At 39.0% G+C, this 15,261-nt stretch overlaps 2 protein-coding genes across 3 annotated transcripts; one reads left to right on the plus strand and one right to left on the minus strand.

Moving 5' to 3' along the window:
• Positions 1 to 421: 421 nt before the first annotated feature.
• LOC118409263 (alpha- and gamma-adaptin-binding protein p34-like) lies at positions 422 to 12,922 on the plus strand. Its single transcript, XM_035810151.1, has 10 exons — positions 422 to 739; positions 1,247 to 1,437; positions 7,633 to 7,732; positions 9,060 to 9,161; positions 9,597 to 9,677; positions 10,130 to 10,269; positions 10,701 to 10,800; positions 11,266 to 11,370; positions 11,573 to 11,622; positions 11,785 to 12,922. Exons 1-10 carry the CDS (start codon positions 670 to 672, stop codon positions 11,860 to 11,862), a joined length of 1,017 nt encoding a protein of 338 aa, XP_035666044.1. The 5' UTR covers positions 422 to 669; the 3' UTR covers positions 11,863 to 12,922.
• Positions 12,923 to 13,076: 154 nt separating this feature from the next.
• On the minus strand, positions 13,077 to 14,948 carry LOC118409264 (phosphomevalonate kinase-like). Of its 2 annotated transcripts, none has more exons than XM_035810152.1 (4): positions 14,807 to 14,948; positions 14,548 to 14,611; positions 13,780 to 14,068; positions 13,077 to 13,374 (listed from the first exon to the last, which is right to left on the minus strand). In XM_035810152.1, the coding sequence occupies exons 1-4, from the start codon at positions 14,902 to 14,904 to the stop codon at positions 13,220 to 13,222; spliced, it is 606 nt and encodes a 201-aa protein (XP_035666045.1). In that variant the 5' UTR covers positions 14,905 to 14,948; the 3' UTR covers positions 13,077 to 13,219. The 2 variants fall into 2 exon arrangements, with proteins under 2 accessions (XP_035666045.1, XP_035666046.1); XM_035810153.1 differs by having other exon boundaries at positions 14,782 to 14,919.
• Positions 14,949 to 15,261: the final 313 nt, after the last annotated feature.

Genomic DNA, 15,261 nt, shown 5'->3' on the forward strand with positions numbered 1-15,261 from the left:
TAAATGTTTAAGTTATTATAGTATAGTTTTATTACAAAATAGTGCTATGATTATATAAATATCTGCATACTATTATCAAATGCACCCCTCAGTAAATGTTAAGGAATTCAGAGTTCCAACAAACAACTATTAGACTATACCATATTGCCAGCAAAAATGGGGATATATTTCAAAACTGATTATACATTACTCTATACTATTAACCACAAAGTCTTGATATATCCATACAAATATTTGTATTTTAATATTTTAATTGAAAACAACTTTTATTTGTGATAATTTTTGGGTTCTACGTAAAGTGTAAATACTACTCAGTTGCATGCCTTACCCAGAAAGTATCGGGATCGATACTCAAATATATGCGATATGATTGGTTAAGCAGAAAAGAATGTAAAACGCGCGGTGATTGGGTATTGGCAGAATTTCTCTGTTGTAACGGTATCGCTGATTGGTTATTCCTCGCGCGGGACGCGGAACGAGAAAAACAAAGGGAGCGGGGGCACAAAAAATCCGCCTCAAATGACATTTTTTACGCGAACTTTGTATTATTTTCAGTTGTACGCGAACATGCCCCGCTTTTTATGACCGCAGCAGAGGATCACAACCAATGGGACCGAGAGTAACAAACAGAAAGTTGTTTATCTTGAGGTCACTCTTGGGGAGGCAAAAATGGCGTCCACTCCTTTGGTGTTGATAGCAAGCTGTACCCCCAATTTTCAGGCCGAAGACCTCGTGAAACGTAAGTACGACGATTTACGCTATTTACACAAGAAGCTAGGTTATCCGTGCATGCAAAGCTGTTACGTTCAGGCCACCATATGCCCTAATTTTATCACTAGAGGACGAGAGCGGTCCCTTTATCAATGTTTTGATCATGTCAGCTTTGTCAATTTTTCAAATGGTCAGCTCGGCCCGCCCATTCAAGCGCAGCAAGGCCAAATCGTCTAAGATTTGACCGCCGAAACTAACCATGTGCCTTACTACATTGCTATCATCAGGTTAATGTTAATTTTTCTGAAGTAGGGAGAATTCATGGCGCCGTAAATACGGCGCCAAAGCAAGGTTTCTATGTTTGAATTCGCAGAAAACCGCGCGCGGGCTTGTTGAAAATCCCGCTGTTGTTGGGAGCGGGAAGCGGGCCGGCGGATGCTGCTGTGCCCACTCTTGCGTTCCGCGCCTGTAACGGTCCACTTGTCCCTTCCCACCCCGGTTCAAACCACTGACAGTTATTATTTCCTTCTTACAGAAATAATTGGGAAGGATGATCTGCCTCCCGGTGTGGCTATTGTGGAGAAAATGACGGGTTTTCCCTGGACGATTGACAACAAATACTACACCGCTAACGTACACATTTGTATCGCCCTGGAGAAGACCATCGGCAACGCAGAGTTTGCTGAAGCTCTGCAGGCAGTGATTTTACACTTCGACAGCAAAGAGGTATATATTCTGCACAGTTTAAATCAAAAGATTTAGGTCTTAATTCCTTGCAACATGAAAATAATGTAAGACTGAGAGAAATGTAAACCAAATTTATAAATTATTTATAAAGGTATTTATAACACAACTAAAAATTGAATTTCAAACTCAACCAGTGGCAAAGAAAGCAGCATCAAGGCAAAATACAAATGTTGAGTATTAAGTATACAAGCCAACACACCCCATGCCAAATATATGGCTGTTGAACAGCCATATAAATGACGTATAGTTGGCGGCAACACATTCAGAAGTGTCAACCTGGATCAGGGTGCCCTCTGTATCTACTAGTACTACTCTGTAACCTCCAATCCAGCCTCCTCTTTGTCAGTGTGTGTTATGGCACATAGTCCAGGTAACTTTTTATCTGTCTTTCTCTACCATCGGCAGTGGCTGCTGCAAAACTGCACATGCTGCTCATGAGCCTAACTTTGGTAACTAAGGGGTGTTAAGGTGCTGAAATTCTGTATCAACTTATTATTTACAATCTCAGCAGGTGTGGAGCGCACTAAATAGTCATTTGTGAGATAAACCCTTTTTTTGAAACTCACTGTGGGGGGCCCATGGACCTAATTGCATGTTTTGGCCATTGTAATACTCTGTATTCCATTATAGAGGTTAGTACTGGCTAGTATTAGTGGTAAGCCAGCTGATTGACCAGATTTTCAACCCTAAGCTCTTCCCCTACCAGCTGTTGCTGCAAAACTATCATGCTCCTCATACTCTTTTTCATCTAGGTAAAAAGTATTGACAATGCTGTTTTATAAAGATTTAGTTCCCTGTCTTGATCATGTTTAGAGAGAAAAGGCATTGTCTGATTGGTCCAATAGATGGACAAATAAACAAGTCACACAAGCTGCTCCCCAGAAACAAGCAATCTGTATGTTTATGTACATCAGTTATGTGGTTGTTTATTCCAAGTAAGAAGAGAAGAGAAGTTGATTTTGAAGTTGCCAAGATTTTGAGTATTTAGCTGTAAATTACTTAGAAATTGAAGTTGATCTGTCGTTCTCTATGACCAATCTGTAAGTCACCGTCTCATTTGCAAATTTCAGTCTGATGTTCTCTGTGTATTATGAGGCAACTAGTAATTTTTTATTTATTTATGTATGTATTGAATTTATGTTTTTTTTATGTGTTTCCATTTAAGCCTTATAATTGCTTATTGTTGGTATTCTAATTTCTATAATAGTATCTTGTTGCTTTAAGTGTGATGTTTTTTTAATTTTAATACATGTAGGTCCAGGGGTAACAGCTTGATCAGAATGACAAATGATAGAATAGCAAGTCTATCCTGATATGTATTGATGACTAATTATGTTCTGTCATTGTACACATGTAGCAGAATATCATGTTGTCATATTTGCATACTGTTAGTGTTAGTCTGCACTGTTATAGCCTGGTTACCAGACTGTTTCCAGAGCCTACACAGGCCAACTGACTTGGACCCACGATAGATATTTAGATCAGGCTGGTGGCTGGAAACCAGGCTATTCCTGTTACTAGGTTGTCTCCAGGACCCAACCCTCATCTTAGGATGGAAATGTGCTTGTTGCATCCGGCCCAAAAATTCAAACTCCAGTACATAAAATGGATGAATATTTCATAAGCGTAAAAAGATGAATTTTACAATGAGAAACATTTGCCCCCCAAATAATGTTACCCATTTCTTGTGAACATTTCCGTTGAAGAGTGAAATATTTTTAGCCTCTACAAGTGCACTATTGGAAGCACTAAGGTGTAAATTGGAGCAGTGATGTTTTTAGTACTGCCTTCAGTTTCCTCCAGCCAGGTCTTTGATTCCTTAGTTTCAAACAAAACATGGTGTTGGTTTCCCAGCCAGGTTATTTGTGATCACAAGGAGAGAACAGCTGCAGTTTCCATGTCACAGTTCTGGGGACTGTTTTGTCACTACAGCCAGATGTTCCCGATACCAACAACTGTTGTTTTACCACATATTTCACTACAAAGCTTTTTCGCTTGTGAGTAAAAATCTTGGTTTGTAAGGAGCAAAAACAGAAGATTCTCCACTGATAAATCCACTTAGCCAAACAAAGCTGTGTCAATTAAAGGCACCATATGTGTTGTGTCATCCTGTGGTAATGCAGACTAAAGAATCATACACTAGGGGAGAAAAGATATTTTACTGCGTTGTTCATTTCTTTGAATAATGCCACGTCCTCTGTATTTTTCTCTTGCCATGAAGTATTTCCCCTCAGCTTTGTAGGCATTTTTTTTTTGTATTTCAATGTGGTAAAGGTGATGTTTTGAAAGCTTTTTTTAAAATTCCTTTTTATGCAAACCTCCCCATGAGTCTTTTGGTCTGATCCATTATAATGGTATTACATCACATTCAGCTGTGACCGTGTTTTGATTGGGTCCTTAGGTGTGACCAAATATGGTTATAAGGGCTAGAGCAGTATATGTCCTTACCAGGTAGCCAGTAAAAAAGGTTAGGATGGAATAGCTTCTATTGGCAACATGCCATGCATAGATGCCAAGCATAGATACAACCTAGGAATTGGATTTTAATTGTAATTTGTATGACATTTCAAATACTGTTAATTCTCCAGCAGTGCTGCTGACCAGCTCCTGATCAGATCATGTTTGTGGTCACTTGCCCTTTCATGTGTCTAATGTAATTTCCCTGCACCCCTCTCATTCATGCACACAGCCAGGTAGGGAAAACATGGATTTGATTACCAGCGATGATGTCATGGTCGCTCCTTCCTGCCAATGAGGAGGAAGCGGCTGGTGCCAGCGCCCCTGACTGCTGCATCCTGCTGCCTTGGGGAATATCAACCACCAAGCAGCAGTGTGCAGTGGTGAGGGTGGTATGGCCACAACTACAAACACCAGAAATAATTCGGATCAAATTCATCGCCCAATTTAACAAGATTTTCATCAACACTGTCTATCTATAGTAGAAACTGTGGTATGAAAATGAGCCGTTTTTAGGAAACAATATTGATTACAGCTCTGCATATGGTTATTTAGGCTGTATCAGTCGCTCTAAGTAGTCACTCTACCGCACACAAACTCAGGAATAAACACTGGCATTGGTTAGCCCATCACATGTAATTATGTCAATTACATCCACTTGTCTGAAGTAATCTTGGTACAAAAACCATGATGGAACAATATTGATCGTTTCATCACTACTTGTTGTTATTAATCTGCTTATTATGTATGACCGATAAAGCCAGTTTCCTGTGGGATGTTGTAATTGTACAGTATTACAAATTGTATTATTTGTTCAATCCAGTTACATTGTATAATGAACTTGTCACAGCAAGGTTGTGTGAATAGAGGTGGGTATCCTCTTACCCCACTCAAGGGAGAGAGGAAGGAAACACGATTATGTTGAGGATGCTGTCAGCATTTTAAAAAGGAGACAAGTAGGAAAGAAAATATTTTCTTGCCAAATGTAATGTGTACTATTTTCAGCAATTGCTTCATGATGTACTTGATGTGATGCTGTCATGTTGAAATAGGGGTGTTGTCAATTATTTTTCCTTCATTGTGTACCAGAATAGGTGTAGCAACACCCAAACGCACACACACCTGATATGTAGTGTACATTTTTTGTGGAAGACACAAGTTCAACAACAATGGTTAAGTTTGCAATTTGCCAAAAAATGTACATTTTGGCTCCAGTGCTCTGGTATTCAAACCAAATAACCTGAAATCTGGTATTGGAATGTCTATGATATGTGCCCACAGGGCTTTATTCATACAACCCTTTAGAATGAGAAAGTGCCATATTTGGACATTAGATGAGACAGAAATAAATCACAAGTTTTGAAAGACTGAAGAACAGGTATGTGAAGAGCATGCCAAACTGATTTAATGATAGCCTCTACAATGGCCACCAGCATCCATCTACCAGGGTGTAAAAAGAAGCTGCTGAAAAAAATGTAGATGGTGGTGGAGATATGGGGACCTTGACATGTCAGATTCCCGACTAATTGGGTCTGACATGGAACAATTTGATGTATGTTGAGGAGTCAGGCTCAGTGATTTGCTGTTGGTTTTATCTGTCCCCAGGGCAGAAACCTGAATGTATTATGGAAACTATTCCAGAGATTTGAGGTACAGTTTACAGATTGTAGACACATAATATGTTTGTGAAGATAGGAATGAGTATGAAAAGGAGCAATGAGTTTCTTGTTGGTCACCAATTTGGATTTTCAGTTCCTTGGCAGGGTGGTTTCTAAGTGAAGGAGCCCAAATCTGCCACTTTTCCTTCTGTTTGGTATTTAGCTGGAACCACTCCAGCAGAAATACCTCACCTTTGACATTTTGGGTAACATTGTAAGCCTGTCTTGGCAAGGCTGCCAACCAATTTCCTGGCATGGCTGACTGTAAATGTATTCTTAGTACTAAAACACCCATTGATTTACTGGAAGCATGAAGAAATGTGTAGCAGGTTCGTGTTACTGTTAGCACATAGCTGAAGGGGCATCACCACTACGAACAGGTGTGTGTAAACAGTAACCATGACTACCTCAATACCTGTAGGGTGCTACACCATTAAGCCTTATTGTGAATTTGCAGCCCTTGTTCAAGTCGGTTGGGTACAATTATGATAAATTGAAGAGCATTTATTAGATATCTTTTTTTGTCAACCACATTAATTGTATCCACAAGGAAGTATGCACTCCAGAGGAAGTGCCCAGGTTTTAATTGTCACAAAAACAGTTGGCAAACAAGGTACTGTTTAATGTTTGCCATGACAGACCAGAGCACTCTAAACAGGTAACATAACAAACAGAAAGTGGTGTTTACCAGTCCAGGGTACAGCTTTTTGTTCATGTTAATTGAAACATTTGAAATTTGAAGTCAAAAGGTCATTGACCCTGAGTGTAAACAGATGTGTATGTAAAATAAATACCAGTACTGCACACATACCTGGAATAGTTGGTATTGAAATCTGCTGTGAGTATTTTTAAAACCCGTGTCCGTGATACATCCATGTCATGATGTAGGTATTAACAGACAGGTAAAACTGTAACTACATTGTATCTGTAGTATTAATGTTATTAAAAGAAGTCAGCTGTATACACACAGAAATATCAAGAGGGTATGTTGCTTTCCAGTTGTGCTTTGTTTCCCTTTGTTTTGTTTTTGTGATCATATGCTTTGTTTGAACCTTCCCAGTAACCCCCTAGGCTAGCCTCCCGGTGGCTTGGTTGAAGGAAGCCTGATCCCTCATCCATGTTTCAACTGTTGCATCTTGCTGCCTTTAGAACCTTCCATCCATAAAGCAGCAGTATGCAATGGTGAAAACTGGATGCCATGATTCAGCTGTAAATATGTGTTTATTTGGCAAATAAATCAAGTTAAGGTTGATTTTTATGTAGCTAGCAGAATGATTTTTTGTATGTTTCAGTTACTGGTAGATGATAAGATAAGAACTACAATTATTGATATGTTAACAGTTAAGAGAAAACTATAGCTAAAATAGTGGAAATCTAAGGCTCTGTTTAAGAAGTCAAAATCCAATTGGCTTCTTGTTGCTGGTGTTGTATATCACTGTGTAGTTAAGAATTAAAGGATACCCCCTTTGAATTCAAAATCTTCCAAAGCTTGAAAGAGATGAATAAACTTCTATGGCAAATTGTGGATATGACATTGTGTATTTATTCTGTTTCTACTATTCTCTGCAACATTCCTGCAAATCCTAGCACTATAGAAGAGCAGTAGAATTTAGAGTAACTCATTCCCCAAGTAAATACAACATGTCGGGTATTGGTTGCTTTTATTAGTTTTAGGTAAGAAAAACCGAATAGTCAATGAGAAACCAAGAAAGGTGATTCACCAATGTAGTCCTTTCATGACGAACAGTAACATTGATTTAATAACTGTCAGTATTTATTGTATGATGAGATTATTATTGAGTGGTACAAGTTTTAAGTTACACTGCACAAGCAGATATGAAATTATATCTCTACTTGACCATACATGTACCTTTGTAGGAGAGACTGATGAATGTTATGCCCCAGGCAGGGCCAAAAAGCCTTTTGCATTTAAGTGCCATCTATAAAAGTGGCCAGATTAAGAACTAATTCAAAAACACTTAGGTCCTGGTATTAAATTGCAACCAACAGGCTTCTCTTGAAGTGAGAAATGTTACAAGGATTCCTTTCTTTCTTGAAGGCTGGTAGTTTTGAGTCTGTGAAGCAGTGGCTGCCCTTCCTGACTCACCTGGATGTGGATGTCAAACTGCTGACCTGCGGGCTGCTGGAACAAGAAGGAGGTAAACACCAGGTAGCCAGCTAACAGTCTAGAGTATGTTGCAAGGGATCAGCGCTGAAAGTGGCAAACAACATAGATTAGGAAGTAGATAAAAATTGTCAGCTCATGATGTGTTGAATGACTTGAAATAATATGTGAAAACAACTTGCAACAAGGTCATCTCAACAAAAACAGGCTTGGTTTATTAATCCTACTGTATTGCAGTAAGTGAATTATGTACTACCAGGGCTCGAAATACTGGGTGCAGGTGCACCCAAAATTGGAGCTGTGCACCCAATTATTTTCTGTGGGTGCACAGGGTGCACCCAAATATTTTCTTGGATTTATGTATGTAAAGATATCAAAGTGTACTAGTATACATCATATTCTTGACATCTAAGGGTTAGAAAGATAATAAAAATGTCTGTCATGGTACTTGTTTTAGAATTTGATAGCATGTAACTATGTTTTGCTATTAACTTTTTCTGACATTCTACTTAAATTTAAGTGGTGCACCCAAAACATTTTTGGTGCACCCATTTTTTAAGCTGGGTGCACTAGTGCACCTAATCCCAAAAATGAATTTTGAGCCCTGACTACTAAGTAGAGCCCTGTTTCCTTACAACATTTTTTGTTCAAATAAAGAAATGCCAAGCCCTTGTTGATGAAAGACATAGATACATTTTTTTTTTTTGGAACCTTTATTTAACCTTGATACATCATTTGGCCTGAGCCGTTTTTCAAGATTTCCAGGGTAATATGGAATGTCTTTCCTGCTATAGCCTACATCTCTTATTTTTTAAAAAGATTTACGTCAGTTAGGGTGTATAGATAGCAGCAGAATTTAAATGCTGGTCTCAATCATGCCTAAAGCCAGGTAGCCAGCTAACAGTCTAGAGTATGTTGCAAGAGATCAGCGCTGAAAGTGGCACACAACCCGAAAGTGGCACACAATATAGATTAGGAAGTAGATAAAATTGTTGTCAGCTCATAATGTGTTGCATGACTTGAAATAATCTGTGAAAACAACTTGCAACAAGGTCATCTCAACAAAAACAGGCTTGGTTTATGAGTCCTACACTACAGTATTGCAGAAATTGAAGTATGTAAGTAGAGCCCTGTTTCCTTACAACATTTTTTGTTCAAATAAAGAAATGCCAAGCCCTTGTTGATGAAAGACATAGATACATGAAATATGGAATGTCTTTCCTGCTATAGCCTACATCTCTTATTTTTGAAAAAGATTTAAGTCAGTTTGGGTGTATAGATAGCAAAATTTAAATGCTGGTCTCGATCATGCCTAAAGCTTTTCTCTGTTGATGTTTGTTTTAAAACCTATTGTTCTGCAGCTGTGTTGACAAGAGAAGATGTTTTCACATGGTGCATAGAGAATGGGTTTGAGTTGGTAGAACTGCAAGAATCACAAGACAAGGATGAGGAGGATGTGGAAGGTATATCAGCTGTCTACTTTTACAGTAGTTAAAGGTTAGAGGCATCTGTAGTGTTGTTGATATTCTATTTGACGTTAATGAACTGTTTAACTGATGTAAGTTAAAACCCAGTTGAACTGAAGCTAGTGTTCAGGGTAGAAATTAAAATGTTTTTGGTCAGAAAGGACAAGTACTAGGTTTTCCTTCTATAAAAGGGTAATGCTAGGGTCAGTGTTCTGTTGACATCTAGCTTGGTGCTACATTGGAGGTCCCTCTAACAATTTTTTTTATACTATAGTTCAGTAACACATCACATGCCATTGATGCCAAGGTAGACAAAACAACACTGCTGCAAATCTTCGGGTCATACTCGGCAGTAAAGCTTAACCACTTAGCAGTACACCTTAACTAAACCTATTTTGATAAAACAACAAGTATTGTCACATTACTCACCAGATTTTTATCCTGATCCTGTGGGGGTGAAGAGGATAATATCAGCTCTCAATGCACACACCTGGCCAAACCTCGAGCTAAAAGGTAGATTTATCCATTCCTTTTTTATTACTGCATAAGTGGAAGCGATGAACCAGCCATCATCTCTGCGTAATTGTAATACTTTAACCTCTTGTTATTGCCCTAGTGTTTATGAAGTCTGTTGCACTTGTAATAGAACCATGCGGCTGTTTTTATTTCCCTCATGTCCATGATCTATGTTGTGCCTGATGATAGAGCCTTGTAGCCTTTCTGTTCTTTATGACTATCTACACACGACTAATTTTACCCCGGTAGTAGAACATCAAGCACAGAGGTATAACCTACTTGTACACAAATAAGATTTAGAAAAAGCTCTGGTCAAAATTTTTGAATATTTGTAATTGAACCATTTTCACAGGAAAAATAACCACTACTTTCCAAGGTGAAGAAGGTCAACTTCCTTACTGGTCAAAGAACAGTAACTGACTCATGAATGGTGGCAATGTTCCCTGCAGACACCAGTTCTGACAATGTGTCCAGACTGATGGCCCTCCTGCATGAACGGGAAGACCAGCAGGCGGGGAGGGGGGACGCTGAGGGGGAGGAGGAGACGGAGCGTAGGGGGGAGCCAGAGGGGGCTGAGGATGGCACACAGGTGAGCAAATTCACCTACTGGTTCAGATACGTAGGGTTGAGAGGATGCAGAGGTGCCACTCCAGCAAAATCACAAGTTAGTTCAGCAAGATTGTCTGCTGTGGAAAACTGGGTTTCACATGTCTACTAAGTGAAAAAAATTTTTTGAAAGAATGCCATTGGTAATGCATTAGACCCGATAATTTTGCAGGAAACATAAGATTTGGGCCCTTTTGGGCTATCAGGCTCTGCAGCACTTATTATGAAATGTATGGTAACCACACCGCAGTCCCAGTACAATGTATGTAATAGTTTCATGCATAAAGGCATTAATCAGACTGGCAACTAATGCAGAATTATCTCTTAGCCAAAAAAAAAAAACTGGTACATTTTTGTCACAAACTGTTAGCTGTAGGACACACTTTTTTCACCAACACACCCTTGTGTCCTCAGGTCCAAGGAGCGGCCGGGGGAAGTACCAAAACCCAAAACGGCAGCAGTAGTAAGAAGTCATCACCAAAGAAGAAACCAGCATCAAGAGAAGAGAGAATAGGTACTGGTTACTGCTAGCAGTGAAATATATTGTGTATTGAATTTGTTGTTGAATGTCAGTTTGATTACAGATAACGTCATCACCAACAATTCATTTACCAATTGCCAGTTCTACCCTGAATCATGTCATATATTAATATTTTGTAATAAATTAGTATGGCATAAGAAAGCTTCAGACTGAATGCCTGAGGCTACATGGTATCATCTGCTAGGCTGTACTTGGTATTCAGAAACACACACCAAGTATCACTCCCTGGGACAGGAAAATGAGATTCTTGTGACAGGACTTGACAGAGAATGCCATTGATGTATGCTTGAAGGTCAAGGATTGCTGATAGTTGATCAAAGAACATCATTGTTAACAAGGCTGCAAGTTCAAAGGTAGCTGAAATGCATGATTAGTCATGCAGATTTAAGGTCGGAGCTGCTTCATGTTTTGTAACGGTGGCTACTGCTGTCCTTGCAGATGAACTTGTTGGTGAAGACATGTCAATCATCAGTGGCTTAGCCAATGAGGACCCGGGAGGAGAGTCATTCGAGACACTGTTTGATAGGATGAAGGACATGAAAGGTTGGCATTAGATTTTCTTTACCTCCCCATTGTATCCATAAATCTAGTATTTTCTTTTTTAAAGGACCCCACATAATAGTGGTGGTGTTATGTGAACACGTACAGTGTATATGTCCATGAAGTGTTAAGTAAAATCCAAGTTAAAAGCTCAGAAAATTGAGATGCCTACGAAAATGACAACCATTTGGTTTTTATTCATCAGATAAGGCAGCCAATTTGCCAGACCAAGACAGAAAAGCATATGCTGAAAAGGTGAGTAATATTGCATAATACTTCCTCACCAGTTTTGCTTGGCATGTCATTGACCTTTCCCATGTCTTCAAGTCCTATTCTTTTGAACGAAAAAAAGACAGACAAGTTTGCTAGATATTTTTGTTGCTGAAACAGATGATGAGAAATTACATTGTGTTCCAGGTGGCCATTTCCTTCTGGCGTGCAATGGGTGGTGATGAAGAAGAAGTTGAAGGACTTTCTGACAGTGATGAGCAGTGACAGCTACTGAGGATAGAGACTACATGCATGTTGTAGAAATAGACAATTGGAATTGGGGGTTCTTCTTCACCTCATAGCTGCAGTAGAAAACAAATGAACCAGCTAAAAGTGTCATTTTTTTGCATTTGTGTGATTGTAGCTGCTTAACCAAAAGAGATACGATATTCCCAGTTGTACTTAATGTAATACATACTAAGAGATAGCCAGAATATCACATCTGTATTGTTCGGCTGGCCTGAAAGCACGCTACCTACTTTATTATCAAATGCCCCTGCCACCATTAGGATTTGATATCCATTGCTATGTTTATTTAAGTTATCGTAGCTGTGGACTCATTACCCAATTTTGTGTTGGTAACAAGTAAAAGCAGGGCCAGGGTTGAATTACATGGACTAATAAATCTACCACCTATGTTTCCACTTTGATTATACATTCCGGTAATATGATCCATGACAGACTTAAGTCCCCTCACCCGCTTCAGATCTGACACATGGTCCTAAAAACTGAAGAAATATCCCTAAAAGTTGGAACATATCAGACATGCTGCAAGAAAAGATGATGCAAGACATCCTATGCAACATGACATGGTCTCATTGCAAATGTGTATTTTCTGCTGGTTAAGAGTTGGCAAAGTGTGTGATTAATGTGTAATGTTGACATGTATCTGCTCCTGCTGCTATTGTAATCTGGAGACTAGAATGTTTTAAGGTCATAAATTAATATTTTGTGGACTAATGCAAGTTTGAGTCTGAAATCCTTGCATGATGGAATTTCAGGGCTATTATAAAATGCTCTATCGCCCTCTTGAGAGTTTGGAACAGTCCTTTTAGAGCTGTAATATTATTTTTCAAATGATATATGGGACTAAGTTCATATAATACATTTGACTGTAATGTTCTGTAGAGATTGATTTCCCAACTTCCCAAAGTATGTTTCCCTTTAATAGCTTGAGACTTAAGACTAAGTTTATTCAACTGTTCCCATTCATTGCTCCTCCAGCCATCCATAAATAATTTTATGTACTCAGAGATCAATTTATTATCTAAAATAAAGTCTACTATGGTCTGTATACATAATTTCACTGTGTGGGCCTCTCAGTACACTTAATAGCAAAAGATTATGTTGGTAGTCTCTACTATAAACTGATGGGAAGTTTCTCAGGCAACACCCACTGAAGGATGATGTTATTGAATGCTTCATGACTGACACCAAGGTAATTGTGGAGTTTTAATTTAATTGTTCCCCAATGAAGTCATAAATGTAACTTTGAGTAAGCACTAAGCACATTAAAGTGCATACATTGAAACGTATTATTGTAAGTGCCTGGTATCATTAACTATTAATCAGAAATTTTTCTTCAGCCTAAGGTAACGTTTCTTAGTCTCTCTTTGATGGAATGTTCAAGTTGATCGAGCTGCTCCCTGAGTTGTGTGTGTTCCCCATTGTTGGCGATGACAACATCCCATGTCACTCCCTCATCCAAGTCACACTCGGACTCTGCATCATCAACTCCTGCAACAACAACAAAACAGAGTCCTATCAAATTATTTCTCTTCAGCAAAAATAATGAGGAGCGAATTCAAACTTCTGGTCAGCTAAAAAAAACACTGCACTGCCAGCTTTCATTAAATTCACCTCAAAATTTGCCTAACATTAACTCCTTCTCTGCCAAAGGAGTATTCTCCAAGCAAAGGTTTTGGTAAGAGGGATAGTAGTGTCAATTATTTTGCTTGTTCTGCCCTCTCTGGACATGGTGGCCACTATGAAGGCAGGCGAAAAAAATCATGGCCACTACTAGCCAGTAGCCACTGACCATAACCTCTGCTTGGAGAATACTATAGAAGGACAAACAGCAGACAGACCCTTAAGAATGGTACCAGTTTACATCTTGTCTCGAATCTCAGGCAATTTGCCCACCTGACGTGAACACCCATCCTCGTTTCCTCCTTACTTCCCCCTGAGCCTCCACTCTGACACTGATTGCACGTGTCCCAAACTTTCCCCTGAAGTACTGAATATCTGTCTTTCTCCTGGCATCAGTTATGACCCAGACAGGTTTTTGTGCTCCAGGACATCTTGTTGCTAGGGAACAGAAGTACCCTGGGTCCTGGTTCCTCCTCTCTTCTCCCCATCTGATCATGTCTAACCTGTAGGTCTCCTTGTATTCTGATGCATCCAACAAGCGTTCAAGATCAAGGCCGTGTTCCTGAATGAAAGAGAAAGAAGAACTTCTCAAAGGAACAGCCAGTGACTTTGATTCATGATTAAACTTTAAGCTGAGTAGCTAGCTATCACTCATAACATGAAAAAAGGTGTGGACATTTTCAAGCTATGTATGTCAATGAATGACTGATATAAAATTGACACTATCCTTACACTTCTACCGTTAGGGGCGTCGCGGGGAGGAGGAAATTGACACTTCCCCAGTAAATCTCTCTCATACTTTGAAGATTTGATCAGCAAATGATGTCAAAGCATGCATGTGGTATTCTCCGTGCAACGTGTTTTTTTTGTTATAATAATAATAATAATATCGGGTGTATTTGCAGCCAGTGCCATAGGCAGGTACCCAATGTGTTGAGTAATGAAGCTGATTAACGTGGTCGAGGCACCTCCTCGAGCACGGGACCCCCGTTTTACACTCAAAATGTTTAGAACAATGGACTTTTCAGCTTTTAAGCTTACCTTTGCATACTGGGATTTAAGTGGACCTGAAAGACGGATTAGTTCGCATTTATCTTCGCCAAGTCTGGAAAGCAAAAACGTTGCAGAAAAGTCAACAATATAAGGGATATAAACGTTACTCAACTTACTGATGTGATCAAAATTATGGTAACGTTACGACATCGAGCAAGAGACCATGTCTTGCAAACTTGCGAAAAACTGCACTGTGAATCAATTGAAAATAACAGCATTGACCTCATTCTGTCAGTGGTAAAATCACCTTCTTTGAAGTTGGTCAGTCACGAAATCTTTGCCAGATTTTCTTTTTCCGCTGAATACTACTACAGCACACGGTACTTCCGCATCAGCGTCCGCCATTTTGGACAAGTCTATCTCTGTCTGCAGGTAAAATATTTTTTGCAATAGCGTTATTAAGGATAGAATAGTTGTCTTATGATATAATTATGACAGCTAAGTATAACATAAAATTTATTATTGGTGAATTTTATGGAATTGAGAGCACTGACAAAATACGTTCCCAACCATGATACTTAACGTTAACAGTGGCTCCCCAAAATGTAAATCGTACAGTCTAGATGGCTGTTCCTTTTCTTGTACATGACTTAGATTAATTATTAACAATATAATTCAAATTTGTAATTAAACTATCAATCAGTTATTACAGACAAGATTTTCATCAAAAAATTAATTGTATTGTATCCCACGTATTCTAAG

Source organism: Branchiostoma floridae, chromosome 2 (assembly GCF_000003815.2).
Source record: "Branchiostoma floridae strain S238N-H82 chromosome 2, Bfl_VNyyK, whole genome shotgun sequence".
In the NCBI taxonomy this organism is placed as follows: Eukaryota; Metazoa; Chordata; class Leptocardii; order Amphioxiformes; family Branchiostomatidae; genus Branchiostoma; species Branchiostoma floridae.

Excerpts from the sequence above, each read along its gene's own strand:
- LOC118409263 (XM_035810151.1), top strand. The coding sequence starts at position 670 with ATGGCGTCCACTCCTTTGGTGTTGATAGCAAGCTGTACCCCCAATTTT. Across the intron at positions 740-1,246 it reads GGCCGAAGACCTCGTGAAAC|AAATAATTGGGAAGGATGAT; the intron begins GTAAGTACGACG and ends TCCTTCTTACAG. Across the intron at positions 11,623-11,784 it reads GAAAAGCATATGCTGAAAAG|GTGGCCATTTCCTTCTGGCG; the intron begins GTGAGTAATATT and ends ATTGTGTTCCAG.
- LOC118409264 (XM_035810152.1), bottom strand. The coding sequence starts at position 14,904 with ATGGCGGACGCTGATGCGGAAGTACCGTGTGCTGTAGTAGTATTCAGC. Across the intron at positions 14,612-14,806 it reads ACTGACCAACTTCAAAGAAG|ACTTGGCGAAGATAAATGCG; the intron begins GTGATTTTACCA and ends TTTGCTTTCCAG. Across the intron at positions 13,375-13,779 it reads AGGATGGGTGTTCACGTCAG|GAGTTGATGATGCAGAGTCC; the intron begins GTGGGCAAATTG and ends TTGTTGTTGCAG.